This window comes from Capricornis sumatraensis, chromosome 14, assembly GCF_032405125.1.
Source record: "Capricornis sumatraensis isolate serow.1 chromosome 14, serow.2, whole genome shotgun sequence".
Classification (NCBI taxonomy): Eukaryota; Metazoa; Chordata; class Mammalia; order Artiodactyla; family Bovidae; genus Capricornis; species Capricornis sumatraensis.
In genome coordinates, this window is record NC_091082.1 from 87680889 (window position 1) to 87708804 (window position 27916).

Sequence of the window (27916 nt, forward strand, 5' to 3'; positions counted from 1 at the left end):
TCTCTCTCGGGAAGTGTCTGGGCCAGCCTGGAGCCTCCGGTGCCAGGCCTGCACACTCCTGGGCAGAGAAGAGTGGGTGGGCGGGGTGGCTCGGAGCTTCTGGAATCGCATCGCTTTCTTGGAGCTGCAGAGTTGGGGAGTCCCCAGCACATTACCAAATACAGTAGAAAGGAGACCGTGGGCCACGCGCTGACCACAGCGCCGTCCACCCTGGTGGGGCGCCACATGTGCGGTGAGCAGGGCAGGCCTGGCTGGCGGCTCGGGGAGCCCGCGTCCTGCCCGCTCTCCTGGCTCTCTGTGGCTCTCGTCTGCTCCTGCCAGCCTCTACATTTTTGTATCTTTTTCTCATTGCGTGGCCCCCTTGTCTTTAAAAGGCTAAATGCTCTGTACTAAATTTGGTCACACAGCGCTCCAAGATTCCCTGGAATGTCCTCAAGTTTCAAACAGCTCTGACGGAGAGGCGGCCCGCCCCCCCCCGAGGATTGGCTGCTCCTCCCGGGGCCGGGCCGCTGTGGGGCCTTATTGGCCGCTGGCGGGACCAGCCCGGGTCCACTAGCCCTAGGCTCCGGAGGCTGCAGCTCCCAGACCGCACTTGGGCACCTGCACGGGCAGGGCGGGGGAGCCGCGGCCTGGACCACCGGGCGCATCCAAACCAGCGTGCAACCTGTCCTGGCCCACCCGGACGCCTGCAGCCCCGCAAGAGCCACAGCCCACCTCTCCAAGATGTCCAAGGTAGCCAAGTATCGCCGGCAGGTGAGCGAAGACCCTGACATCGACAGCCTGCTGTCCACCCTGTCCCCCGAGGAGATGGAGGAGCTGGAGAAGGAGCTGGACGTGGTGGACCCCGACGGGAGCGTTCCCCTGGGGCTGCGTCAGAGGAACCAGACTGAGAAGCCGTCCACGGGCGCGTACAACCGGGAGGCCATGCTCAACTTCTGTGAAAGGGAGACCAAGAGGCTCATCCAGAGGGAGGCATCTGTGGATGTGAGTGGGGCGGGGGCGGGGGGCGCGATGCGGGATGGGAACGCACTTTCCTGGGAAGCAGAGTCCCTGTTGGCAGAGCAGTCTCACCACCCGCACCCCTCTTCGCCGTCTCCTGGAGCAGAGGCCAGGTGTGTTTGGGGACCAGCACCCACGTATCACGCGAGGTTGCTAGGGAGCTGCCTGGGAGCGGAGGTGCCCTTGGGTGGGTGCTGTCAGTTGCCTCCTCCCGGCCCCGGACCTGGCTCTTTCCTCCCGGTCCTCCCACCCTGGACAGTCTCCTGCCAGCCCCTCCTGGTGGAGCAAGACTCACTTTCCAGCCCCCTGGCCACCTCGCGGCCTGTGGACCACGTGAGGCGATGGGTCAGCTGGGCGTCCCAGGGCGGGCTCTGCGCCTCCACCCACGGCTTCTGTCTCGGTCCCAGGCGGGTGGGGTGTGTGCTTTCTGGAGCGGCCTCTGGAGGGGCAGCCCCCTTTTTGGGAGTTGGGCCACTTGGCTCCAGGATGAGCTGTTTCCCAGCCTCTGGGTGTTCAGCGGCTGGGAGAGGACAGAAGAGGGCAGGGGTTGCTGCTGGCTGCGTCGGCTGCCTCAGGCTGGCTTCCGCAGAGCAGCGTTCTGTTCTCCTGGGTGTCTGCCTGTGATCACAGGGGGGCTTTCTTGGGACAAAATAGCCTGGCCTCGCTGGAGGGCGACTTCGTCCGGGTCAGGAGTGTCTGGTGGGAGACCGTCCCACCGTGCACAGGCCCCTGCTCAGCGACCTCCGGCCACCGCTTCTCTCGCCGTCCATTGAGGGGCCTGCCCAGCTGGGACAGCAGCCGCGGAGCCCATGGTGGGCACGCGTGGCCCCCTGAGAGTGAGGAGCGGGGGCCCCGTCTCTGCCCTGCCCCCCCGGCCTGGGCTCAAAAATTTGCCAAGATACTGGGAGGGCGGGAGCTGTTCTGTGTCGTGCAGAAATATCAAATCGTATGCTGGGCACCAGGAACTGGCAGACCAATAGCATCTTAGGTCAATTATACTTCAGTTTTAAAAGTCGGGGAGACTGAGGGGAGCCAGGAGCTTATTATCCTGGGGCCAGGTCCAGGCCCAGCTCTGTGGTGCTGGGTAAATGCAAAAACCCCGAAGGGAGAGGCGGCAGGGTGGGACATGCCACAGGGGCTGTGCCTCGAGGGGCTGTCAGGACCCACGGGAGGGGAGTGAGGTGCCCCCAGTGCTGCTGCTGCTGTCCAGGCCCCGCTGGGCCCCTTGCTCCCAGGCCCAGAGCTCTGAGCCCACGGCTGCAAACATCTCCGGCAGCACAAAACGGTCCTGATCTGAAGCAAGGCATTCGGGCTGCAGAACCGGGAAGGGCTCCCATGCACCTGGAAGTTCCTCCGGAGGGAGCTGCCCGGCCCGGCTGGCCGTGGGCACACTCGTCTCGCAGGCAGAACCCGAGTCAGGGGACACGGTGGTGCCTGGTCGGGGAGGTGCCCCTGGGCCCTTTCCCTTGGGTAGAGGCCCTCAGGCTCTCAGCGCCTTCTCCAGGCTAGGCTCCTGGGGGTGGGAAAATGGGCAGGAACCTGGGACACGGCTTGGTCAGCATGCTTAGCCAAACAGGAGCCTGGTATGAACGTGGCTTTGAAATACCCGGTCTGAGGACCAGTGTCCCTCGATGGAACCTGCCTCGGTCTCCTCATCCCCACCATGGGGGCCAGTGTGAGCAGCTGGTCCAGCTCCTGGGCCGGTGTGAAGCCAGAGGGACCGAGGCATGCAGAACCCTTAGCAAGCTGGGGGGCCGTGGACACGCAGTAGCCGGTGCTCCAGCCTGGTCAGCTCGCCGGGTCAAGGGGCCGGAGGGTTGGAGGACGGGTGACCGGCAGGCGGGGCAGGGCTGGGGTGCCCCTGGAGGAGAGAGCAAGGCGCCGACTGCAGCTGTCCTGATGGCAGCGTTGAGGCTGTGGGCATACTTGTTAAAGGCTGCTTGTCTTCTAGATGGGAATACGAAATACCTACGGGAAAAAGCCTGCTAGGATCAGGGAACTTGTTTCAGGTGCCGTGGCCAGGGGCCTGGGCAGCGTCCGCTGGGGGACAGGTGTGCGTGCGGGAGCTGCTGGGGGACTGCGGGGTGCCGTCTCTCTGCTTCTGTGGGTGTGTTTGGGATTTTCCGTAGTAGAATGGTGGCCGTTTTTTTTTTTCAATAGACAGAGACCAAGAGCAGAAGGCAGGCCCAGCCTGCACGCTAAGCTCTGGCTCTTCCTGGGACAGGGCCCCCAAGTCCCGCAGGCTGGCTGTGGTGCGGGATGGGCCTCGGCTGTGGCAGAGACCTTGCTCTGCTCCTCCTGCACCGCCTGCTTCCTCCTGGCCCTTGGGTCTCAGGCACCCTGGCCTCCAGGGAGTCTTCCCTGATTTCCCCTACCCCCGGCAGGGTCCGGCCCCCGTCTGATGTGAGCGCTCCAATCCCACATGTCCCCACCTGATCCCAGCCCATGCTGCCCTCCCGCCATGCTGTTGCTGAATCTGCCGTCTCATGCAGCTCCTGTGGGTCTGAAGGACAGGCTAGCTCTGTCTGGAGAGCAGGGGTCAGCAGGCCCCTCCCTCCCCTAAAGCCGGGGTTGGGGCGTGCCGCCCCTGTCCTCCTGCCCAGGTGGGAGACAGCCGGCAGGTGTGCAGCCAAGAGTTCAGTGAAACCCTAGTCCCAGCTCAGGTTTCGGGAACCGGATCCCACCAGTCAGCTGCGTGCTCTCTTTCCTTCCCGAGGGGGAGGGGACCTCCCGCCTGCCCCCCCTGCACCCCCACGTGGCAGGGCTGGGATTAGCACCTGTGCTCAGCCAGGAGTGGGCAGCTCGGCTGGCCTGGAGGAGGCCTCGGTGGGTTCCCCCTTGGGGTAAACTCCAGAACTGACCGGAGGCCCCCACGAGCCACTGCACCCACGCCTCCGTGCTGCCTCGGTCGCTGCCCCCACAGCCCCTGCCCCACAGCCCCCAGCTCCAGACTCAGTACCCCCCAGCGTCCACAGCACCCCCGCAGGGGGATGTGGAGAAGCAGGGTGGCCCCAGCCCTCAGGCTGCCCTTTGCTGAGAGCCCTGGGCGGCACGGCTCCTTGCTTAAGGAGATTAACCTCGACGGGTACACAACCAAAATAGCCTGGAGGCCAGGCAGGTGGCGGAAAGGGGATGGGAGGTGGGCAGCAGCCAGGTCCAGGTCCCACCCTGGACCCGAGAGCTGCCTCCGCCCATCCGGGCTGAGGCGGAGCCGCTGACCGTTTCTCGGATCGGGTGGGGAATCCGGGTGGATCCAGGTGGGATCCGGGATCTGTTCTCACGCGACTGCTGCGTAGTTTCTCCCGTCTATAGAACACTCAGTTTAGAGAATTTTGAGCAAGTGAAGCTCCTGCTCGAAGCCTTCGGCTGTTCCTGGGGGCTGGCCTCCTCCCCAGCAGGGGTTCAGCTTGGTCCTGGGGACAGACGAGAGGGGGCGGGACCACGGGGATCTGGACGCTGGAGAAGCCCAGCAGCTCTGGGGGCGCAGACGGGCAGGGCGGGATGAGCGTCCCACTGGCCAACGGGAGGTTGCTGCCAGCATCAGGCAGGTGGCGGGCTCAGGGTCCCCAGGGCGGGAACAGAGCCCACACCCACCGTCTGCACCCCCACCCCGGGAGGCTGGAACATTTGCGTCAGACCACAGCTCAGCTGGGCCCAGGGAGCTTGGAAGACGGGGTCCAGGCCACTGCGCTCACAGCAGCCGGGGGAGCAACAAGGCATAGCCCAGTGGAGGGGGCGGGGGGGGGGCATAGTTGATATTCGACGCCTGCCAAGTCGGATAAACAGGAAGAGTCTTTCCAGATCATTCTGGGCTTGTTTACTAGGTCACTCCTGGTGTAGCTGGTGTCTGTGCCCCCGGGGCTGACGGGTGGGGGGCGCCCCTGGTGTCTGGAGCCTGAGGGGTCTGGGCGGGCCTCTGCTCTGGCCTCTGACCAGCCGGTCCCCTTAGGAAGGGAGCTCACATTCAGTGCTTGGGACCTCCTGGACCATCAGTGTGGCTCCCGGAGTGAACAGCCTTACCTGTCAGGTGACCTTGGAGGGGACTGTGACCTTGGAGGGACTGTGACGGTGCTGGGTGTGGCACAGAGCCTTCCCCTCCCCCCCAATCCTGCAGATTTCAAGCCTGGGTTTGCGCCAGATCAACTTTTTCTCAATCACTCCTGAGGTCACACAACGCCCTGCTGGGGGCAGCGAGGGGCTGAGGGACGGTGTCCGGGAGGCCAGTGGGAAGGGAGTGTTTCACTACTTCCTCCCCACCCCGTGGCCTGGTTTCTTGAGCCTCTGCCTAATTCCTTTATGCTCAAGGGCCAAGCCCTAGGGCTGGGTTCGAGTGGGGCGGGGGAGATGAGGGAGGTTTCGACCGTGAGCCCTCCTCGTCTCTGGAGTCCCTGCAGAAAAGACCCCCTGGTTGTCAGGACGCTGTTCACAAACAGCTAGGAATCGGACAGCCTCCTGCCCACACCCCCCGCCCCCCTCCCACCCCCACCCCCCTCCCACCCCCACCCCCAGGGGGGTCCTCGGGCAGGGCCAGCAGGACCCCTCCTGCCCTGAAAGGAGGACCATCCCAGCACAGAGGGTGGCAAGCTGGAGTCAGGGCAGGGTCTCCAGAGGCAGCTAGACCGGGACTCAGGCCTGCCCTTCGCTCCCTGAGCCCGGATGCTCATCCAGGAGAAGGGAGTCATGCCCATCGCCTGGCACAGAAGGCACACCACAGGCTGGGGGCTGGGGGCCTGGCGCTGGGACTGGGGGTGCCACCCTCTCTCCAGTCCCTATAGGCAAGGTTCACGGACCACGTTTGTGTTTCTAAGGAAGCGGGCGGATTCCACCATGTCATTAACTCTCCAGCGACTGAGTGGGTTCCTAGCAGGCACTTTGTAAATGCTGGGACAGAGTAGTGAGGAAGACGGGGGGGCCGTGGTCCTGAGCTCACGTTCTAGTGGCTGAGACAGACGGTGCTTGTACAGACCATTCACAGGTAACACCTGTTTGTTGTAAAGAATAACCTTGTTTTAGGAAAGAGTGTAGGAGTGTAGCACTGACCTTCTTGGTGGGGGAGATTCCAACCAGGCGTCAGGGAAGACATCACCCAGAGGTGACAAGCAAGCGGGCGAGGGGCAGACTGAAGGGTCAGCCATAGACGATCCAGAGGGCGGGGCAAGCTCGAGGCCTGCCGCGGGAGCAGGGACAGCCGTCAGAGGCCAGCGAGGCCTGTGGCTGGAGTAGGGGGGCCCTGGACCAGGGCCTGGACGAGACTGGGAGTGGGCTGGGTTCAGGTGAGGTGGGAAGGGGCTCAGCTGGTGCAGGCGGGTCAGGCGAGGCAGGCGGGTCAGGCGAGGCAGGGCATCACAGGCCAGCCTGGGGAGCTCCCGGTGGGTGGGATGGTGTTGGAGGGTTTTGAGCAGGGGAGAGATGTGATCTGATCTACGTTTTTAGAAGCATCCATCATTCTGCCAGCAGCTGAAGGGTCTGGCAAGAGCTCAAGGATGGTTTGGGGAGAAGTGGTCAGATACGGGAAATACTCTTCGGGCAGCAGAGCCAGCACTGACTGAGCTTTTGGGGTCCAGAGAGGAGTGGGGAGCCCAGTCCGGTCTGAGCCAGGGGTACATCCGGTGCTGTTTACTGATGTGAGGTGGGGTTTGCGGTGAAGGGGGCTCGACGAGCTCAGCGGACCCCTCGGGGAGTGCTGGGTCAGCAGGTGCAAGTCCTCCCGAAAGGGGGGGGGTGATGCCAAAGCTCCTGAGCCTGGAAGAGGCGCTGAGGGAGCGAGTGTGGGCCAAGGACCCTGTCCCTCCGGCAGGGACTCTGACTCACCAACGTTTCGGGTGCTCGAGGAGGAAGAGGGGCCCTGAAGGGGCCTGGGGGGGGAAACAGGCTCACGGGCCTGGGGCCGGAGCGCCCGCTGCTTCCGTTCCAGCTGAGAGGCGCAGTCAGAGGAGAGCGAGAGGCGCTGTGATCACCGGAAGATGGGAGCCCCCGGGGCCCGGACAAGGTGCGCTCGCAGGCGTGGCTGGGGGCTTCCCTGGTGGTGCAGGGCTTAGGACTTCGCCGCCTAATGCGGAGGCGTGTGGACTCCACTCCTGGTCAGGGAGCCAGGTCACACCTGGCTCTGGGCCAAAAAGACAGAGCACGAGCAGCCGAAGCAGAATCGACACAAGTTCAGAGAACACTGAAGACGGTCACATCCGGAAAATCTTAGAAATAAGGTGATGGAGAGTGGACTTCAGGAGGGTGCAGGGAGCGGGGAGGCCTGCAGACCGGACCCGAGGCGCTTCCTTCCGACAGGAAGCGAAGAAACGGGCGGCAGTCGGAGGTGTGTTTGTTCGAAAGATGGGCTGTTGCAGCGTGCTCTGTGCGGTGAGCAGGGTCGGTAGTGCAGGAGACCCTCAGGCGAGTATGTACTGTGGGGGGGGCGCCTCCCACATGGAGGGGGCACCGCACGGCGAGTGTGGGGAGGGGCGGGCACGCGGCCTCTCACGTGTGGCTGGGTGCCGGTGCTGCTGTGCGGGGCACGGGGCTGCCGAGCAGGGGCGACTGGTGGGCAGGAGCTGCGAGGCTGTGGTCAGAGGCCCCAAGAGAATGCTCAATGCTCCCTGTGTGCCAGGAAGACATGAAACGCCCCCGATGCGAAACCCGGCCTGTGAGCGCCAGCAGCAACAGCTGCCAGAGCTGCCCCCAGGCCCAGCAGACCGTCACCTCCAGGTCGCTGATCCCTGTCCCCAGGCCGCCGTGCCCAGTGGGGGCCGGGCCAGGCCCCGGGCTGCCTCCCTGCCGGCCGGTCACTAGGACACAGCCTCGAGGGAGCGCCAAGCCTCAGACAGCCTTACTCTCTGCCTTCTTTTATCCTTCAGCATCTTGCCTATGTCTTGTGGACAAGAATGGGTTTCTTTCTAGCATGTTTGTATTGAAATATAGAATACATTCAGAAGTGTGCGAAGCATGAATATAGACGCTCCCGACTGTCACAAAGTGAGCGAGGGCCAGTGCTGGCAGCGCCCCAGCCCAGCCCTCCTCCCTGCCCCCGCTGAGCTTGCCCGTTTAGAATCCTGTTTGGAATGGCGGAGTGTGCCCTGTCGCCCATCTGTGCATTTGTGACTCCGCCTTGCAGCTTCACTTGCTTTTACCGTTGCTGCTGTATCTCCTGTGAGAATTTGCCGCAGTTTACTTGTCACTGAACAGTAGACGGGCGCACGGGTTGTCTCCAGTCGGATGGTGTGACGGACCATGCTGTCATGAACGCTCTTGCGCGTTCTTGGGCGCGCCTACGATTTCGTTTCTGTTTCTGCAAAGCCTACGAGTGGACCTGCCGGAGCAGAGTGGGAGATGAAGCTCCCACCTCTTTACCGGCGGATGGAGGCGACGCTGCCCAGTCGGGAGTGTCTGAGGACGGGGCAGAGCTTGCGGAGGTTCTCACCTAGTGATCTGTGGACAGCGGGCGTTCAGTCAGGCGATGGCCCTGGCTGTTGCTTCCCCGGGAGCCCATCTTTGAGGGCAGCCGGATCCCTTCTCGTCCTGGGCACCACCGGCCTCATCCCAGGCCAGGCCCTCTGCTCAGACCTGGAGCTGCACTGAGTCCCCGGGGGTCAGTCTCTCCACCCCAGACCCTCCCGGAGAAGGAGGCCTCTTCCATCCAAGGCAGCCAGACCCGCCTCCGTGCTCAGACCCTTCAGCTTCACCTCCTTCCCCGTTTAGCTTCTGTCCTAGTTATTCTCAGCATCAACCTCGCTTCTCACGCCTGGTCCCTGCCTTCCATCACCCGCCTGGACGAGACTCACCCTCTGGCCCGCTGGCCCAGCTGCTCCTCAGAGCTGGAGAGAACCACACGGTGCTGTGTCCTGGCCACTGGGGGGACCGGCTCCCCCAGCATCCCTGCGCCCCACGCGCCTGTCTTCTCCCCAGGCCTGCTTCTCTCTCTCTCTGTGTCTGCTCTCTCCCTGCCCCCACAGGACCCAGCACGGCTCCCCACCCCTGGCCACCCTCCCGGGCACGTTGGCTCGGCGGGTCTGGTCCGCGTGCTTCCTCTGCCCCCCGACTCCACCTCGCCGCTCGGTGCTCAGACCAGCCCTCTGGCTTCCTTTCCGATCCGTGCAGGGCCCTGCCCTCCACTCGGCCTGCCCGCCCACTAGCCCAGATCTCCATTCTGAGTCCAGGTGGTTCACTTGCCTCCTGGACTCAAGTGTCTCAAGGTTAACTTGTCCAGGAATAAATTATTCATCACCGCCCTGGAGCCTGCATCCTCTCCTCTGCGCTCTGCTGAGCAGGGGCTGCCTCACTCTCTGCCGTGCCCCCAGTTCTCCTGGCAACAGAACCCTGATGCCCTGGCCTCCCGGCCCCGCCGTCTGCCCCCATCCCTCCCCACTCTTCTGTGTGCAGGGCCCCACACACAGCCGAAGGCTGAGGGGACAGAGGACGAGTGAGTGCCCTTCTCTTCCTGCTTGACGGGACTTGAAGAAGTTATCACTTCATCTGTGCTCTTTGGAGACTATTGGAAAACATGACTTTGTGTCCAAAGCCTCAAATGGAGAGAGACTTGGCGTGATCCCTTTTTTCCAGTTCCTGTAACACCCCAGGGCCCCCGCACCCGGAGAGGCCTAGTCCTCTGTCCCCCTTGGTTTGTTCAGGACAGAGTGAGCCTCAGCGACTCAGTTTTAACTTCCATTCTCTCCTTCTCTGGATTGTCTCTTACCGGCGCCCCCCCCAGGGACCCAAGGTCACAGGCTGCATTTTTAGCCAGACTCACCGAGTTCCCCTCTGATCTCGGGGCCCCCGAGACACACTGGAGGAGATTAGCGGCCAGCTCCACGTTCAGCCGGCTGGGCCATCGGCACCCGTCACTGGCTTGTCCTGAAACGCCTACGGGGCCTGGCAGCTTTGCCTCTAGAGCCGGAGCAGGAGGTGGCGCCTGCAGGGGAGTGGCTCCAGGCAGGCCACCCATTGAGCCAGCGCGGCCTTGCTCGTGGCCTTGCAGACCTGCCCGTGGAGAGGCTGGTGTCCTGACGTGCCGGTTCTGACCCAGGTCTGGACGTGCCTCCTGAAGCCAGACAGTGAGGCTGGAGCGAGCAGGGAGCAGGCCCTCAGAGACGAGGATCACTTTTCCCTCCAGGGCTCTGCAGGAGGACCAAGCCCTGCGGAAAATCAATCACACGACTATTTCCTCAGTGCTCCCAAAGATGCTAAATAGCTGGTCCCGTTCTAAACACGGAGGGAAGAAACTGGTTGGCTACATACACTGGGCACCTTAGGGCATTCTCCTGGAGTCCCCATGGACATGGGCTGACCGGTTTGCCTTGACCTTTGATCTTTGCCCCACAAGGGGTGAGCTGTTTTGCTTGTACCAAACGTCCCCAAGAGGGATCATCTCCCCTCTTCCAACGGCAGAGGACTCCTGCTTCTGTGCCCTGCCCCTGTGTATTATCTGGAGATAAAGTGCACTATTGCTAACCACCAGGACAGTATCCACTAATGACCCAGATGCTGAAGACCCCAGTGTCCCAGTGGCCAGGGTCCCTGCAAATTAGGGGAGGGGGCGGCTTTGCGTTTTACTCCCTACCCCTGTCACTGGAGGTGCTGTTTCTTCAAAGAATAATTTATTTTAAACTTTTTATTCTGCACTGGGGTGTAGCTGATTTACAATGTTGTGATAGGTTCAGGTGGACAGCACAGGCACTCAGCCATGCGTGTACACGCATGCATTCTCCCCCAAACTCCCCTCTCAACCAGATTGCCGCGAAATGTCGAGCAGACCTCCCCGCGTGCTGTGCATAGGGAGCCGTGCTTGTCGGTTATCCATGTTAAACGTGGCAGTGGGGACCGGCCCGCCCCCAACTCCCCAAGTACCCCTGCCCTGCCACCCTTCCCCCCAGATGCCTCGAGTTCGTTTTCTAACTCGTGAGTCTGTTTCTGTTCCCTAAGTGAGCTCATTTGCATCATTTCTTTAAAAGATTAATTTATAATTGTGATGTCATAAGGCTTATAGACAACATCAAAACAGGTGAAAGAGGAAACAACCCGTGATGCCTGCCCCGTTAGCCCAGCAAGGCAGCTTCGGTCACTCTCGGGGGCAGGCGTGCGCACGCTTTCTTCTGTCGCTGAGGTCGCTTCCTGCACAAACACACGTACTCACACATGTGGCACATATGTGACCACATATGTGGCCTCCTGCTTGTCCTTATCACCCGACAGCCGGCACTTTCCCACGTCGCTGCAAGGCCTGCCTGCACCTCACTCTCAGGGCCGTTGCCCTCCGTTGTGCGGCTGGGCTGAGGCATCTGCCTATATTTGGGCATTTCCATGGTTTCCAATAAATGCAATTTCCAAGTCCCCAAGCGGGTGCTGGACACAGGCTCCTTCCCTTGGCCTTTGGCATCCATCCCCGGGGACACAGAGCCAAAGCCCGGGATAAACAGAGCTGTTCACACACTGTTCCCAGCTGAGCCCCGTGGACAGATGGGCGAGACAGACTCGGGAAGGGGAGGAAAAACAGCCTGGTCGAGGGAGACGCCAGGGCTGATGCTCGCCCCAGGATGGGAGACGAGAGGCTCGCCCGAGCTGCCGGTAGAGGCTTGAGGTCCTGCTGGGCGGCAGCTGCCCACCCCAGGACCGGGTTGCCTCTGCAGCGTGAAGGGGCAGGCATGCCCACCCCAGGACCAGGTTGCCTCTGCAGCGTGAAGGGGCAGGCATGCCCACCCCAGGACCGGGTTGCCTCTGCAGCGTGACGGGGCGGGTGAGCGGGCTTTTCCCAGTAGTGGGAGCAGAAAGTTGTTCCTAGTGACAGAGAGGACAAGGTTCCAGCCTGGGAAGCTGCGAGTGTGGGAAGATGTCAAAGGGGACAGGCTGGGCAGCCTCCTGCTTCTGAGAACCCAAGGGCCCCCCAAGGCCCCAAAGCCCAGGCACCAGTTCCCGCCCCAGAGGAGCAGAGGACGGGGTCCTGGCCCTGCAGCTGCAGGCAAGCTCCGGGACGTCCCGAGATGCCGCCTGCCAGCCCAGCCATCTCCCACGGGCTCCCCTACACACTGCCTGAGTCTCCTTGAATCAGTCTTGGAGTGTAGACAGGATAGGCAGGGTTTAGCCTGCTTGTCAGACACAGAGCCGGGGCCAAGGAGGTCACCCAGCTGCAAAGAGGGAGCCTCTCCAGCGTTTCCTCCTGACTTCACGTCAGCAGGAGAAAGAAGCCTCTTGACCTCCATTCGGGGCCTTCCCTCGAGCAGGAACAGGCAGTGTGCCTGCTGGGGCAAGGGCTGCGTGTGGACCCACTGGCCCGGCCGCCTCGCTCTCAGGGGTCCCGGGTGGGCTCCTCCCTGACACAGACCCAGAGCTCTGCCAGCTCCCACCCACCCCCAAGGTCCCCCAGCTGTGGTCGCTCCACTCGCCCCTCCTGTGATGCCGGGTCACTGAGGGTCTTTAGGAGTCACATAAGCCCTTGTTACTTAGGGCTTTGATGCTCATCACAGATGGGAAGGAGTGGAGGGAGGAAACCGCCCACATGGGGCAGGTGCAGTCACCCTGGACAGGCCCCGCTCCACAAGCGGCCCGTCTCTGCTCCGCAGGGGCCCGTCTCCCGCAGGCTGGGACCCGTCCCCACTCCACATAGGGCCCGTCTCTGCTCCGCAAGGGGCCCATCCCCCGCAGGCTGGGACCCGTCTCCACTCCACATAGGGCCCATCCCCTGCAGGCTGGGGCCCGTCCCCGCTCCACATAGGGCCCGTCCCCCGCAGGCTGGGACGGAGGCTGATAGGCATCAGACTCCTAGGACTCAGTGGGGAAGAGAGTGAAGTATCTCATTAGGGATTTTATAGTGATCACAGGTAGAGATAATTTTGGGATGGGTTTAAAACATTCATTTTTACTGATACTCCTGTGTGGGTCCCCAGGGCGTATCTCCACAGAGAGGAATCCGACGTGGGGCTGGGTGTGCGTGCATGTGCGTGCATGTGTGTGCACGTGTGCACATTTGTGCGTGTCCCTGGGCTGTTGGGAAATGGAAGGATGGGGTTGATTCAAGGCTGTTCAGTCAGTGCTCAGAATTTCGGTCTGTAAGGTTAGTGCCGGCCCCTCTAATTTTCACACTGAAGCTTCAGCGCACACATTGTGCAAGTGCAGCTCACTTGCTTCTCTTTGCTTCTCTAATGAGGGTACTAGACCGTTTAAAGCTGCTGGTGTGACGCCCGTTACGTGTGCAATGGACTTGCTGGTGCTGTTTTGTCACAAAGTCGTGTCCGGCTCTTCTGCGACCCCACGCTGTGGGCTTTCCCAGGCAAGAAGATCGGGGTGGGAGAGGGGCTGGTCTAACGGAGCATCTTCAGAAACGGTCCCGGGCACACAGGCTCACTTTATATTTTCAGCTCTCTGTCTAGTTTTTACCCTTTGGAAATAAAAGCAAGAGGAGATGAACACAGCATGTAAAATAAGGTTTTGCTCAGTCTAACCGACCATCGTTTCTGTAATTAAGAGGAAGATCTCTTCCAATATCTTTAAATTTTTATTGTGATAATTCACATACCATAAAATTCAGCCTTTTGAGTGTGCAATTCAGCGGTTTTTTAAACTAATTCCCCGATTCCAGGATATTTTTGCTGGCCCCAGAATAAACCCCGCACCCACCGCAGCTCCTCCCCAGCGTCCCGCCCCCAGATCCCGGCGACCCTCCCTGTCTCTGTGGCTCTGCCTGTCTTGATGGTCCCTGTGATGCAGACACACGGCACGTGGTCTCGGGGTCCGGCTCCTTCTACTGACAGAGCTTTCAGGGCTCCCCCGCGTTGGGTATGGCGCGTTATTAGTCTTATGGCTGAGCAGCATCAGCTTGCATGCAGACAGCACACTGAGCTTGTCCATCAGCAGCGGAAGGGTGTCTGTGCTGTCTCTGGTTTTGGCCTGATGTGGACAGCGCTGGCGGTGAGCGGCCGTCTGTGCTCCGTGTGACAGGTTTGCGCGGACTGCGGCTGTGTGTCACCTAGGGCTGGGCTTGCTGGCTCAAAGGGTAGCTCTGTGCTCAGCTGTTCGGGGACTGCCAGGCGGCCTTCCAGAGCGCTGCACCATGAGCTGACTCTTCCCGCAGCCATCCTAGCTGGGGTGATGTGCTTCTCAGTGGCTTTGCTGACCTCAGAGGACACAGATTTATTTCAGGAGACAAGGTGGCCTGCCCTCGAATCCCCGCCCTCTTCTTGACGCTCCTTCTCCAGAGTCGCCCCTTGTTCTTGTGGCTTCACTCTTGCTCCCACAGCTGCCTCTCAAGCCCAGGTCTCTCTCCTGAGCCATGCGCCTCACAGGCCACACTGAGTCACCCTGGACCAGGAAGCCGTCATCCCACGTCCCCCAGCCCCCACTCCACCCCCGGTCCCCCAGTTCCCTACTCCATCCTCCTCCAGAAGGTTTAAAGCATCACCATCTCTCCAGCCAACGGAGCTGGAAGTCCTGGGGCCAGTCCCCCCTTGACCAAAGCTTGTCCTCTGTGCTGAGTGGGCGTAGGATTCGCCTCCTGGTGGGCACTGCTCAGCCTTAGCCCAGGCCACATCGTGCAGAGCTGTCTCCCTGCACACAGGCTGACCGGCCCCTCCCGCGTGGACGTGCGCCTTTCCGTCGCCTGTTCTGTGAGGCCCACGCGTGCGGTCTGGGGTCTGCAGTGACCTGGCCCCAGGGCGTGGTTCCGGGCTCAGCCTCTCCAGGGGCAAACCCCTGGGTGCGCTGTGCCCCGTTGGACCGTCCCACGGGAGCGTCCTCGCCCGCCTCCCGTCCCAGCCGAGCCTCTGCAGCGTGGTCCCTGGGAGGCCCCAGGCCCGCCTCCTCCTGGCCCCTCCCCGGCATGACGAATAGTGAGGCTCCATGTACCACAGCTAAACAAGAGAAGCTAGCGCGTCCGGACTCCCGGGTCCAGCCTGCCGGGGTGGGCGTGGGGCCGTGGCGCCCGCGGGGGCAGAGGGCAAAGCCACTTGCTTGCTTCTACAAGCGCTTTCCCAGTTTCTCCAAAAAAGGGTTAGCTACAAGCTGCTCGCCATGAGTCACCAGGCCGGTGGCCAGAGACTCAGGTCCCTGAGGGCCGCGGAGACACCAGGCCGGGCCTTCAGGGCCAAGGAGCCGCGGCCAGACCCTGCTTCTGCCCAGGAGGGGCTCCGAGCGGCCCTGGGGGGCGTCCCGCCCGGGGCCGGCCCAGCACAGCTGTGGCCCCTGCCAACTGGAGCCCCTCCCCTGCAGGGAAGCGCCCGGTGACAGCAGACGGGCCCTCCCTTCTTTGCGAGGCTCTCGGAGCTACCGGCACGGGTCAGGCCCCGAAGTTGCCCCGGGCAGGCCTCCCTGCCCTGGCCGGCAGCCCCTGTCTCTCTCGTGGAGTGCTGGCCCTGAGGGTACTGGGCAGCCGAGGGGTAGAGTCTGCTGAGGTGCTCTGTGTGGGGGCCGGGCCGCCCCCTTTTCCAGAAGCTGCTCTCTGTCCCTCCACTCACAGGGCAAAGTGGACACAGAACCGGCCTGGCCGCAGGCTAGATGTTGTACGTGGCGCCCTGGGGCCCGGGTCCACAACCTCCCACCATCCGGGGAAGTAAAAATGAACTGTTTGCACTGGCCTCGGAGGCGGTGCCCACACCCCTCCAGCCCTTCTGGGAGGCCCGATATTTATCACTGACTTCCTAATCTTTGGAGCTGGGCCAGGCAAGGATCAGGCTTCACGGAGAGTCCTGGCACATTGCAGCCAGGCTGTGTGATGGGGTCACCAGCCACCTCTGTCCCCACCCACCCCCTGCCCCTGGCCTAAGGCATCTCAGCTTTTGCTTTTTTCTCTTTTTCTGTGAAACTGAAATATTTATATACTTGACAGCACTGGGTCTTAGTCTTGGCAAGTGGATCCTAGTCCCCATCAGGGATCAAACCCAGGTCCCCTGCGCTGGGAAAGCAGAGCCTCAACCACCAGACCACTGGGGAATCCGTGAAACAACTCTTGTTTTTTTCCCGATTATAAAAGTAATTCAGTCCTTATCTTTTCTTTTGGGAAAATGTTAGACGGCCAGCTCCTCATACACACCAGATAGACCCGGCAAAACTCAGGGGCTGCGCTGGGACCCCTCACGGTTAAGGCTGGGGTGAGAGTTTATCAGCAAAGAGGAGCAGGATCCTTCTGAGCAGTGAGAGCAGCCCTGCAGAGGCCCAGGTCGGCGCCCTCTGAGGCGGCGGCGGGCGGAGGTCACGACTTCTCCCACGGGGGCCGGTGAGGGGCTGGAAGGTCTGTGCCCAGAGAGGCCCGAGGCTGCAGTGGGACATGGGACCTGGGGGAGGGCAGGCCCTGGGAGTGTCTGCAGCAACCCTGGTGAAGGCGACAGGAGCCTGGACCAGAGGTGCACCAGGGGGTTGGGGGTCGGGGGTCGGGGGTCAGGCAGTCGAGGCAGGACCTGGCTTTGGTCCAGCGATGCCACTTCCGGCTGAGTTCGGGCTCTTGGAGGCCCTGGTCAGGCAGGCGACCCGCCCCACTCTTGCCCACGAACCTTCCTTGGTGGTGATGGGGTGAGAACGGTCAGTGGAGGGCGGCTCCAGCCCAGAGGGGAGCCCCCGGGAGAGCAGCTGGTGGGCGCCTGGCCTAGGGGTCTGGCCTGAGGTTCACGGGTCTCCAGTTTGGAAGGGCACACTTGGCCCCTCCCCGCAGCTCTGCCTTTGGGACAAAGCGGTAAAGGCTGCGCGTGATGCGTCAGATGGAGCAAGGTGGCTGTCGGGGCCGGGGCCGCCCCCTGCGCCTGCGGCGGCTCCTGTTCACCGCTCCTTCATGGCCGTGCTGGCGGCAGCTCTGAGCTGCAGGCCTGTCTGCCTCCCAGCTCCCACCTCCCCCCAGCTCCGAACGTCCTGGAGGCTGCGGCCTAGCCGACCCAGGGCCTCTGGGCTTCTGCTGGGCTGGGCCTGCCCCTGAGCTGTCCGTCTTTCCACAGGATGGCGGGCCCCCTGCGTCCTCGCCCAGCAGCCTGCCTTACTCTGCTCACACGTCAGACCCGTGGCCTCGGCGGCTCTGGGCTGCAGGAGCGGCACTGCTGGGAAGGCGGGTCAGGGTCCTCAGGACTGACCACCCAGCCCCGGTCGTCCTATGCTTGGCCCTCCTTATGCACACAGGCCCTCGGCGTTTCTGTCTCAGCACCCCGCCATGCGGGAAAACTCACACAGGACAAGGAGATCGGGACACCGGCCACCCCCCACAGCTGAACAAGAAGCCTGATGGCTTCTGGCCTTCGCTACCAGCAGGCTGCGTCCCTCTCTTGCCAACCTACCTTGGCAGAGGCCGTGGGCAGCTCCCCCCAGTCTAGTAGAGACCGTGGGCACCTCCCCAGTCTAGATGAGGCTGTGGGCACCTCCCCAGTCTAGATGAGGCCATGGGCACCTCCCCAGTCTAGATGAGGCCATGGGCACCCCCTAGTCTAGCAGAGGCCGTGGGCACCCTCCAGTCTAGACGAGGCCGTGGGCACCTCCCCAGTCTAGATGAGGCCATGGGCACCCCCTCGGTCTAGCAGAGGCCGTGGGCACCCCCCAGTCTAGACGAGGCCGTGGGCACCCCCCCAGTCTAGACGAGGCCGTGGGCACCCCCCAGTCTAGCAGAGGTCGTGGGCACCCCCCCAAGTCTAGCAGAGGCCGTGGGCACCCCCTCGGTCTAGCAGAGGCCGTGGGCACCCCCTAGTCTAGCAGAGGCCGTGGGCACCCCCCAGTCTAGCAGAGGTCGTGGGCACCCCCCCAAGTCTAGCAGAGGCCGTGGGCACCCCCTCGGTCTAGCAGAGGCCGTGGGCACCCCCTAGTCTAGACGAGGCCGTGGGCACCCCCCAGTCTAGCAGAGGTCGTGGGCACCCCCCCAAGTCTAGCAGAGGCCGTGGGCACCCCCTCGGTCTAGCAGAGGCCGTGGGCACCCCCTAGTCTAGACGAGGCCGTGGGCACCCCCCAGTCTAGACGAGGCCGTGGGCACCCCCCCAAGTCTAGACGAGGCCGTGGGCACCCCCCAGTCTAGCAGAGGTCGTGGGCACCCCCCAGTCTAGCAGAGGTCGTGGGCACCCCCCAGTCTAGCAGAGGTCGTGGGCACCCCCCCAAGTCTAGCAGAGGCCGTGGGCACCCCCTCGGTCTAGCAGAGGCCGTGGGCACCCCCTAGTCTAGCAGAGGCCGTGGGCACCCCCCAGTCTAGACGAGGCCGTGGGCACCCCCCAGTCTAGACGAGGCCGTGGGCACCTCCCCAGTCTAGCAGAGGCCGTGGGCACCCCCCAGTCTAGCAGAGGCCGTGGGCATCCCCCAGTCTAGCAGAGGTCGTGGGCACCCCCCCAAGTCTAGATGAGAAATCCAGGGGAACCAGGGATGTGACTGCCCCCCGCGTGTCCCCCACCCCTCGGCTCCTTGGGGGACTCCTGTCCTGCCATCCCCACACCCCGAGGCTGAGCCTGGTGCCCAGCACAGAGCTGACCCTCCGTGTGTCCCAATCTTGGGAGCCCAGGTGCGCCCTGTGCTTCGGCCATTCCAGGAAGGGCGGCAAAGAGGCAGCAGACCCGAGCGTGACTGCCAGCTAGCGCCCCTCGCGCCCCTCCTCCAACACGCCGTCTGCAGAACCCGGAAGATGGTAGCACCCGCCCCGGAGCCTGCTCGCCCTGTGCACACTCCGTCCAGACGCGGCAAGTGCTCATCTCTGAGGCTCCGTGGTGATGCGGCGGTCGTTCAGGCAGACACAGGCCCATGGGGACAGTGCAGCCCACCCCAGGTGAGGCCCCCGAGGGTCCTCCTGCGGAGCCTGGAGCTCAGCTCACTCTGCCTGCCTGGACAGACAGCTGGACAGAGTGCTCAGGAGTAGCTGGACCAATGGCTGGCGTCAAGGCCTCCGTGCAGAGTTTCGGAAGCAGGATGCTGGGTGGAGGGGAAGAGGTTCAGACCCCAGGGCTGGAGGCCCGGCCTCCACGGGGGACTGTGTGGTTTTGGGCTTCAGCTTCATCTTGTGTGAACTGGGGACAACGACAGCCTCATGCAGCTGCGCTGGGGTGGGGGTGGCCGCCGTCTGGACAGCGGGTGTAGGAGGCTCCCTGGCTGAGGGTTCAGAGAGCAGGGTGGGAGGGGGGCGACAATGCCCTCTACAGACGTGACCGAAGCTGGGAATGACCAAGGTCCTCACTGGCAGGACGCTGGGGGCTCCCCCCATCCCGACCAGGCAGTCCCCAGGTGGCCCTGCTAAGTCCAGCCCCTCCAGGGCGGCCCCTCTGAGCCCTTTGCCCGCAGTCCCCGGGCTCAGAGCCCGCCAGGCTCCAGGACGCCCTGGCAGGAGGCTCTCCTCTGTGCCCAAGGGGTGCATGCTCCAGGGCAGGCCTACGGGCGGGGCCAGCACGCGACCCGTCCACCCACGGGCAGCAGGCTGGGCCCAAGCCCTCCCCCAGGTCCACATGGGCACGTGGACACTGCTAGGGGACGATGCCCCCAGCTGCCCTACCGACAGGCCCTGACCTGGTGCGGCCTCGTGCCGGGAGCTGGGAACCCAGGGGGTCCCGGGCCTCAGACAGTGAGGGAAGGCTCCATGCCCCCACAGCGTGGGGCCCAGAGCCCAGCCAACCACGGAAAGCCCACTCCCTGGCCCGCTTGCGGGGGACAACCAGCTGCCAGTTATGGGCTGGAGCTGAGCATGTATAAAGCCCTGAGCGCCCCAGTTATGCGTCTGAGGACAGTGTCCGCCTTCCCTGGGGTCCCCCAGCTCCAAGCCAGGTCAGGTTTCCTGCGAAGCCGGTGGACACTGCCGGTGCACCAGGCGGAGCTATCTCTACAGCCCCCAGCCTGCGGCGTTCTCCAGGAAGCTCAGCTGTGGCAGAGCCGCAGTTTGGTCCAATGAGCTGGCCTTGGCCTCCTTTGAGGCTCCTGCCCACAGACCTCCAGGGACACGGGCACCGCTGCCCCCCCAGCCTCCAGCCCCAGGAGCACCCCAAAGAGCTTCCCCCAAGGCAGCGGACTCCCCCGGAACTGAACTTCGGGAGAACCCAGGCTCCTGTGCCTGTGGAAAGCAAGGGGGCTGGAGGGGGTGAGCACCCCAGGTCTCCACGAGTCCCGGCCCTGTGCCCCCATCCTGTGGCCATATCAGCGCTCTAAGGGAGCTGCCCTCCCGGGGACCAACAGGGGCCCCAGCCCATGGCCAGCTTCCCTCATCCCCCTGTCCTGCCCTCCCCGTCCCTAACTCCCCATAAGACAGCCGGCCCTGGCAGCTGCAGGGACTGACGTCGGGGGTCCTCAGGGGCCAGAGCCTCACAGGAGAATGGGGAGGCAGACATGAGTCCGGCTGTGAGACCCAAAGGGGCTGGTGGGGAAGGGCGGGGGCAGGGCAGGAGGGAGAGCCAGAGGGTTTGAGCAAGGAGCAGGAAGGCCCCTGGGTGCTTTCCCGGAGCCGGAAGCAGCCTGGGAGGAAGGCTGACATCGAAGGGGCCCTGCCCCTCCCCCAGGCCGTCAGCGCCCCCAGGACTTCGGCGAAGGCTGGGGACAGAGAGCTGGCAGTCGAGCCCCTGCCCTGAGTCCGGATGCTCCTGACACAGACCCTCAGGCCCCCGCAGCCCTGGAGACAGAGTCTGGGCAGTGTCTCGGGCCTTGCTGTGAGGGAGGAGCGGTGGTCAGCCTTGCGGCCGTGCACCCCCACCTGCTTTGGAGATGTTCCCGGGCTCTCCTCCCTCTGGGGGCCTGCAGACGTGTCCTGCAGGTGCCTCGGGCCAAGACCACTCCTCCTCAGGTGACAGGTCACAGGAAGGACACCTGGGCTTGCAGGGCACGGGTGGGTGGCTAGGCCTGAGCGAGGGCAGCCATGGGGAGAGGAGCGCTTAGCCTTTGCCCCCGGGGGTTTTCACCTTTAGGGACCTCCTGACAGACAGGCTCCCTCTGTCTCCTGCTTTGGCAGAGCAAGTGGGCAAGGCTCTCCCGTCAATCAGACAAGACTCCAGGAAACAGGGCAGCTGGGGCCCGAGCGGGGCCAGACACTGCGTCCCGCCTGCCGGAGACCTGTCGCCGGATCCTGGCCAAGCGAAGGCGCAGAGCAAGGGCCTGAGGGACTCGGGAGCCAGGAGCTGCTTCTGGCGCTGACCCGGACCCACCGCAGGCCTCTGCCACGCTTCAGAGGGCCTCCGAGTTTTTCCGAGGCCAGCCTTTCCACTCTCCTGTTTCCACGAGGAGTCCCAAACCACCCCCGTGGCTTCCCTCGACCCGAAAGCATCACTGCCCGTCCTCCTGCAGAGGCCTGCAGGCCTTTGCCCATGCAGGTCTGGTCCCCCACCCCACCCTCCCAGCGCAGGGGCCCGGGGCAGAAGCACAGCAGGACGCACCCCAGCTCCGGGCTGGCTCCCCCTCAGAGCAGCAGGGAAGAGCTGCCGCCCAGGAGCCAGCCCCGCAGGGCGCGCGCCACCTCTCCTTTTAAGGCAGCGTCTGCGCTCTCAGCCCCGGCCCCACTCATTCCGGACTGTTTGGAGGAAAGGATGATTAATCAGCAACCACCTCCTCCCCCGCCCCCGCCCCCGCCTGTTTTTCACTAGGTTCTCTTTAAAGGGCCGGCGCACCCCCTCTGGAGCAGACAGGCAGCAGGTCCCAGCCCAGGAGGTGTGGGGGGGCCAAGGGCGGGGGTCAGAAGTGGACGTGCTGGGGTGGGCGTGGGCACCAGGAGGCAGGCTCACCCTTGCCGGCAGCGAGGACGTGGGGCTTTGCCCCCACGCCCTGGGGAAGGTCGGAGGTTACATCGACTTGGGGGCCCCTAGTGAGACTGGCTGCAGCCTGGGTTCTCCCCAACACGGGGTGAAGCCGGCCAAGTTATCTCTCTGGATCCCCAGGTCCCCCTCCCTAGGTGAGGCCCGTGAGCACCGTGGGAACAGCGGGCAGTGGGGCCGCCCATCTGGGGGCCTCACCTCCGTCTGGGGCCAAGGGCCCCGGGCCCAGCCTCAGCCCAGCTCTTCGAGTGGACAGCATCCGTGAGGCCCTCCTGGGGGGCCGAGGGGCCAGGCTGCAGGTGGGTGGTCTGAGCGTCCTAAAAAGGAGACTGCAGACACCCCCCACACACACACCAGGCCCCTCGCCCACCTTGTATTTGCAAGCTTCTCTCCCCGTTTTGAATCAAGGCATGGTCATACCCGTTCTGCCCAGGCCGAAGCTGCTTTAAAGGGTCACCTGGTTCTGTGAGCCCAAGAGTGAATGAGTGGGGGGCGGGGGGCCGGGGGTGCGATGACCCAGGCCTGCGGGGCAGGAGGAGGGAGTGTGCATTCCAAGGCCCTGGCTCACCAGGCCCCGTGCCGCGCAGAGGAGCCAAGTACGAAGGCTTCTAAATACACCCCGGGCCAGTCCCCGAGGGCAGTACTCACGGCCCAAGAACACACTGTTTCCACAGGACCAGCAGTGCCCCCCGGGGGCGTGGCGGGGTGGGGGGGCTCAGAATGCCTTGGTGGGCTTCCGGCCCCTCAGCTGCCCCTAGAGATAGCACACCTCCCAGCAGTCAGGCCGTCGTCCCCCTGCTAAGGGCACGGGGGCATCCAGGGTGCCAGCTGCTCTGGAGTCGATCACACTCAAACAGTGAGCCCAATAATTCATCCTAGGCAACTCAGCTGCTCCCGGGGCTCTCAGAATAAGGTGCTGACTTCACGCCCCAGCCTCCAGCTCAGCACAGCGGCCCCCCCATGCTGCCCATCTCAGCAGGACCTGGTAGATCCCAGGCTCCTCACAGACAGCGGTGGTCCTTAGCAAAGTCCTTACTGGGAAAAGAAGGGAAATAATGTGGGCTTCTCAAGAAGCGACATATACGTAATATAAAGGAACACCCCCTATTGTTTCCGTCAGGCCACAGTCTTCAGGTTATAAATAACCAACCCCTGAAAACTTCACGCCTACACAATATTTTTTTTAAAGATGTCATATACACTTGGTTTGCTTTTAAAATAAGTAAATAAAAACTTAATAAGGTCCCCTGGAGAAGGAAATGGCAACTCACTCCAGTACTCTTGCCTGGAAAATCCTATGGACGGAGGAGCCTGATGGGCTACAGTCCATGGGGTCACAGAGTCGGACACGACTGAGCGACTTCACTTCCTCTTCGTAAGGGCAGCTGGTTCAGGAGGTTGAGTCCCTTCAGGCAGGAGCGCTGGCCGTGACAGATTTGATTTTCCGTGGATCCTGGTGCCTTGGGCACGACCAGGTGGGCCGTTTGCCGTTTGAGGTCACACTTCGAATCCACACCTGTGGCGTTTTCTGGGTCAGCGTGCGGGGTGCTGGGCTATGCCTGGGTGGGCTGTGCCCTTGCGCCCTGTAGACGGACTGGCTCGCCCTGTTTTCCACTCTGGATTCTTACAGGCATCTCCTGAGGAAGGTGCTTCATAATAGCTCTGGTGGAAATTTCCAAACAATAAAATATATGTCACAAATGGAAAACAAACAAAACCAGGGCCTGGGAACCAGGGTCTTGGAATGTGCCCCTTCCCTCCTCTGACCCCAGGCCCGGGCTGCCACGCTGCTGGGGATTCGTGGGGACTGTGGGGCACAGAGCCCCCTCCCCTCCCCTCTCTCTGCTCCCGAGCCAGGCGACCGGGCAGAGAGCCTTCCAGGGCTGAGACAGGATGCGTGGCGACCTGCCTTGCCTCAGAAGGGAGAGATGTGCTCGAAAACACACACTTCTTTATTGCTGGCTTCTTATTTCCATGGCATGAGGACGGTAGGCAGGATCTGTAAATACCCCTAACTGAGAAAATAAACCATGATCAGGCCTTTGTTGCTCTCTCCAACCATTTCTTCCTTTGGAAAGGTCTTGGCTCTAAAACCCCAGGACCTGAGACTCACTTGACCTCCTCGGAGCCAGGCAAGGCCCTGGGGCTCCTGCCCAGAGCACAGGAAGCAAGGGTGCCCGTGAACCCAGAGGTCAAGGCAATGAACTGTAAAAAATCCAGTGTCATGCAAAAAAATCCCAAGACGACGAAGAAGTAAAATCTCAAGGAGACACAGCAGCAGCCTTGGGGACGTTCCCCTTTGCCTCAGGTTCCAGTGAGGCCGAGCAGGGCCCCCGTCCCAGCTGCCCGAGGCGGAGAGCGTGGCGCTGGGCCTGAGGTCTGGGGTGAGGGCTGGGCTGAGGTCTGGGCTGAGGGCTGGGCCTGAGGGCTAGGGTGAGGGCTGCAGCCTCCAGCGCTCCCTCCGGGGCCTCACAAGCCAGGGTTTTGAGTCCGATGCCAGCGGGGGCTCCGCACGAGACGTCAGCCCCACATGACGCTGTCAGCGGAGACCGTCCCAGAGGCACCCACGCTGTCCCTGGGCTCCTTCCTCTCTCTCCGCAGCCAGCGCCTCATGTTTATTTTTCTTTTCTGCATTCTTAGGAGGGCAAGCAAGTGGAAACCAAGACAGATGCGACAAAGGGAGAAGGCAAGGGGAGAGACACCGGCAAGAAGCCCCTGGGCCCCAGACGGGACTCAGACCTGGGGAAGGAGCCCAAGAAGGGCAGCATGAAGAAAAGCGTCTCGAGGGACAAGGACGAAGCTGACGGCAGGAGTGCAGAGAGGCCCAAGGAGGAGAAGCTCGTCAGGGGCCTGGAGAAGGGCCGGGTCAGGGCCGCGGTGGACAAGAAGGAGGCTGGGAAGGAGGGGCCGGCCGCCCCCCTGAAGGACGAGGAGAAGCAGAGGAGCGTGATCAGAGACAAGGGCAAGAAGGGCGAGCAGCCCGAGGCAGCAAGCAAGGCAGCAGCGCCTGAGCAGGCCAAGGGGCTGCGGACGGGTGAGGACGCCCGGGCGGAGGCCCCGGAGCCGAAGGGGGGACGCGGGGACAGGGCCACCAGGCCGGAGGGCGAGAAGGCCAGGAAGGAGGAGCCCCACGAGGTGAAGGCCCCCCGAGAAGACAGCAAGACCCCCGTGCCAGAGAAACCCGCCCCTGGTGCCCCCGCGAAGCCCGCTGAGGGGCCCGCCAAGGCCGAGGAGGAGGAGGCGGCCCCCAGCATCTTCGACGAGCTCCTGGAGAGGGTGAGGAGCAGCGACCCGGAGGTGACCGCGGTGAACGTCAACAACTCGGACTGCATCACCTCGGAGATCCTGGTGCGCTTCGCGGAAGCGCTGGAGTTCAACACGGCCGTCAAGGTCTTCGCCCTGGCCAACACGCGGGCGGACGACCACGTGGCCTTTGCCATCGCCATCATGCTCAAGGCCAACAAGACCATCACCAGCCTGAACCTGGACTCCAACCACATCACCAGCAAAGGCATCCTGGCCATCTTCCGGGCCCTGCTGCAGAACAGCTCGCTGACCGAGCTCCGCTTCCACAACCAGCGCCACATCTGCGGCGGCAAGACCGAGATGGAGATGGCCAAGCTGCTCAAGGAGAACACCACGCTGCTCAAGCTGGGCTACCACTTCGAGCTGGCCGGGCCCCGCATGACCGTCACCAACCTGCTTAGCCGCAACATGGACCGGCAGCGGCAGAAGCGGCTGCAGGAGCAGCGGCAGGCGCAGGAGGCCCAGGCAGGGAAGGCGCTGCCGGAGGTGCCCCAGGCCCGGCCCCCTGCCCGGGGCTCCCCCAGGCCCTCCCTGCAGCCACCCCCCAAGGCCGCTCCCAAGAACTCACCGGGCAAAGGGGGTGCCCCGGCCGCGCCCCCCCCACCGCCGCCGCCCCTGGCACCCCCGCTCATCATGGAGAATCTGAGGAACTCGCTGTCCCCGGCCACCCAGCGGAAGATGGGCGACAAGGCCCTCCCCGCCCAGGAGAAGAACTCTCGGGACCAGCTGCTGGCGGCCATCCGCTCCAGCAACCTCAAGCAGCTCAAGAAGGTGGGCGCTGGGTCTGGCTGCGGGGCGAGGCTGGGGGGTGGGCCTGCACCCCCTCCAGGGCATCTGTCCATCCTCCCGGGAGCTTCCTCTAGCCCGTCCCCCATGTTTCTCCCACAAGTGGAGAAGAACCTTCAGACACTTCCTTGAAGTCTTCCCATTCCCTAGGCCCACACGGCCTTCGCTTTCAGTCAGTTCAGTTCAGTCGCTCAGTCGTGTCCGACTCTTTGCGACCCCATGAAGTGCAGCACGCCAGGCCTCCCTGTCCATCACCAGCTCCCAGAGTTCACTCAGACCCACGTCCATCGAGTGATGCCATCCAGCCATCTGATCCTCTGTCGTCCCCTTCTCCTCCTGCCCCCAATCCCTCCCAGCATCAGAGTCTTTTCCAATGAGTCAACTCTTCACATGAGGTGGCCAAAGTACTGGAGTTTCAGCTTCAGCATCATTCCTTCCAAAGAAATCCCAGGGCTGATCTTGAGAGTGGACTGGTTGGATCTCCTCGCCTTTGCTTTAGAGGGTTCTAATCCCCTCTTAGAACCAGTCAGGCCCTAGAGGTCAGGTTTCCCCAAAGGTCTTCAAGACAGTCCGTCCCTGGAGAGCCGGCTTCTCAAAGCTCAGCTCTGCTGGGTGGCAGAGTCCGGGTCCTCCTCCAGGCTGACCCCGCCCCTTCCAACCAGGTCCCTCCTGAGACACAGTGCAACCTCGACGGTCGCCCCAGTCCCTGGATGGCACCAGGTTTTTACAGAAAAGGGAAAGGGCCTCCTCTGCCTGCAGCTCCTCAGTTTGAGAGCCCAGGAGGAGAGGAGGGCAAGGCATCCCAGGGCCCCCTGGGGCCCCCTCCTCTAAGCCATCTGCTCTTTCCTGACAGGTGGAGGTGCCCAAGCTGCTGCAGTAGGCCGGGCCGCAGGCGCTGCCCGCCACGCCACACCTGCCCAGGCCCTGCTCCCAGGGCCGCACGGACCCCGCCCGCCACGCCAGCTGCCCTGCTCTGGACATCCCTGCCCTGCCCTGGCGGAGCCGGAGGCCGCGGCCACTCCACCAAGGGCACCCCCTCCCCTGGCTTCTTTCCTTGTCTCTGACGTCTCCACCACTGTCTCGTCCCTGGAGCGGGTGGCTCTGGACCAGGAGAGTCCGACTGGCACGCGACCGAGAAGACGACGCCCCTGGAGCCTGAGTGGCCGACCAGCTGCCAAAGGCCTAGGAGCCGGGAGGGGGTCCCTCAGGGGTCATGCGACCCATGGGCCCACCGCCCCCAGGGCCACGATGCAGGCCTCTGAGAAGCCCTGTGTGGGGCAAGGGTGTGAGGCTGGAGGGCCGCGGGCCCAGGGGAGAGGGCGGAGGGGCTGAGGGTACCCCAAACCCCTCCCCGCTAAGCAGGGGACTTGAGGGGCGCAGCCTGCTGGGGGGTGGGCTGCCGCAGGGGGAGAGGACAGACGGCCGCTGGACCTGAAGACTGGGTGCCAAAGCCGACGCTCCCTCACGCGCGCCCGCTGCTGTACAGACAGCTGCGACCTGTCCTCCGCGAGGCGTGTTAATATACGCGCGCCTCCAGCCGCGAGCGGCCGCGCACCCGGAGCCGTCCCCAGGGTCCCGGCGCTCACCCCTGCGCGGGGAGCGCAGACTCCCCGCCCCGCCGCCCGCGCGGCAGCTCCTCGCAGGGGCCGGACTCAGTCGGGGGGCCCTGCCCGGGGTCCCCGGGCGCAGCGCCGAGGCGGGTGGCGGGGCCGGGGCCTCGGCGGCCACACGAGGCGAGCGCTCCGCGCCTGCCGGTGCGGGCTGGGGGCCGGCGCCTCGCGCAGCCCGGGTCAGGAGGGCCGAGGCTGACGTGACCGCGGGGCCCCGGGCCCGCCTCCCGGCCGCCTCTCCGCTTTGGAGCTGCCGCCGCGCCCCGGCCTCGTTCCCGCGTCCGCCCCGCGCCGGACGCCGGACGCCGGGAGCCCAGTCGGGGCCTGAGGCGGCGCCCGCGCGGCCCCCGCCCCCGCCCGCCTGTCCGTGAGGCGGGCCGACGGCGGACACGGCCGCGCCGGACCGACTCCCGCCGGACCGCACGGCCCCGCGCGGCGCCCAGGGCCTCGAGGCCCCGCCGGGCCGCCGCTTCAGGGCGCGACGCTCGCGCGGGGACGGCCGCTCACGCTGCGCCCAGGGGCGGGTGTGGGGGGCCAGGCCCCGCCCTCCGCGCGCCCGCTGCCCCTCCCCCT

The 27916-nt window shown here is 63.8% G+C and overlaps 1 protein-coding gene across 1 annotated transcript; it reads left to right on the top strand.

Moving 5' to 3' along the window:
• Window positions 1-582: 582 nt before the first annotated feature.
• On the top strand, window positions 583-27148 carry LMOD1 (leiomodin 1). The gene is made up of 3 exons (XM_068986279.1): window positions 583-984; window positions 24282-25718; window positions 26587-27148. The coding sequence occupies exons 1-3, from the start codon at window positions 724-726 to the stop codon at window positions 26611-26613; spliced, it is 1725 nt and encodes a 574-aa protein (XP_068842380.1). The 5' UTR covers window positions 583-723; the 3' UTR covers window positions 26614-27148.
• Window positions 27149-27916: the final 768 nt, after the last annotated feature.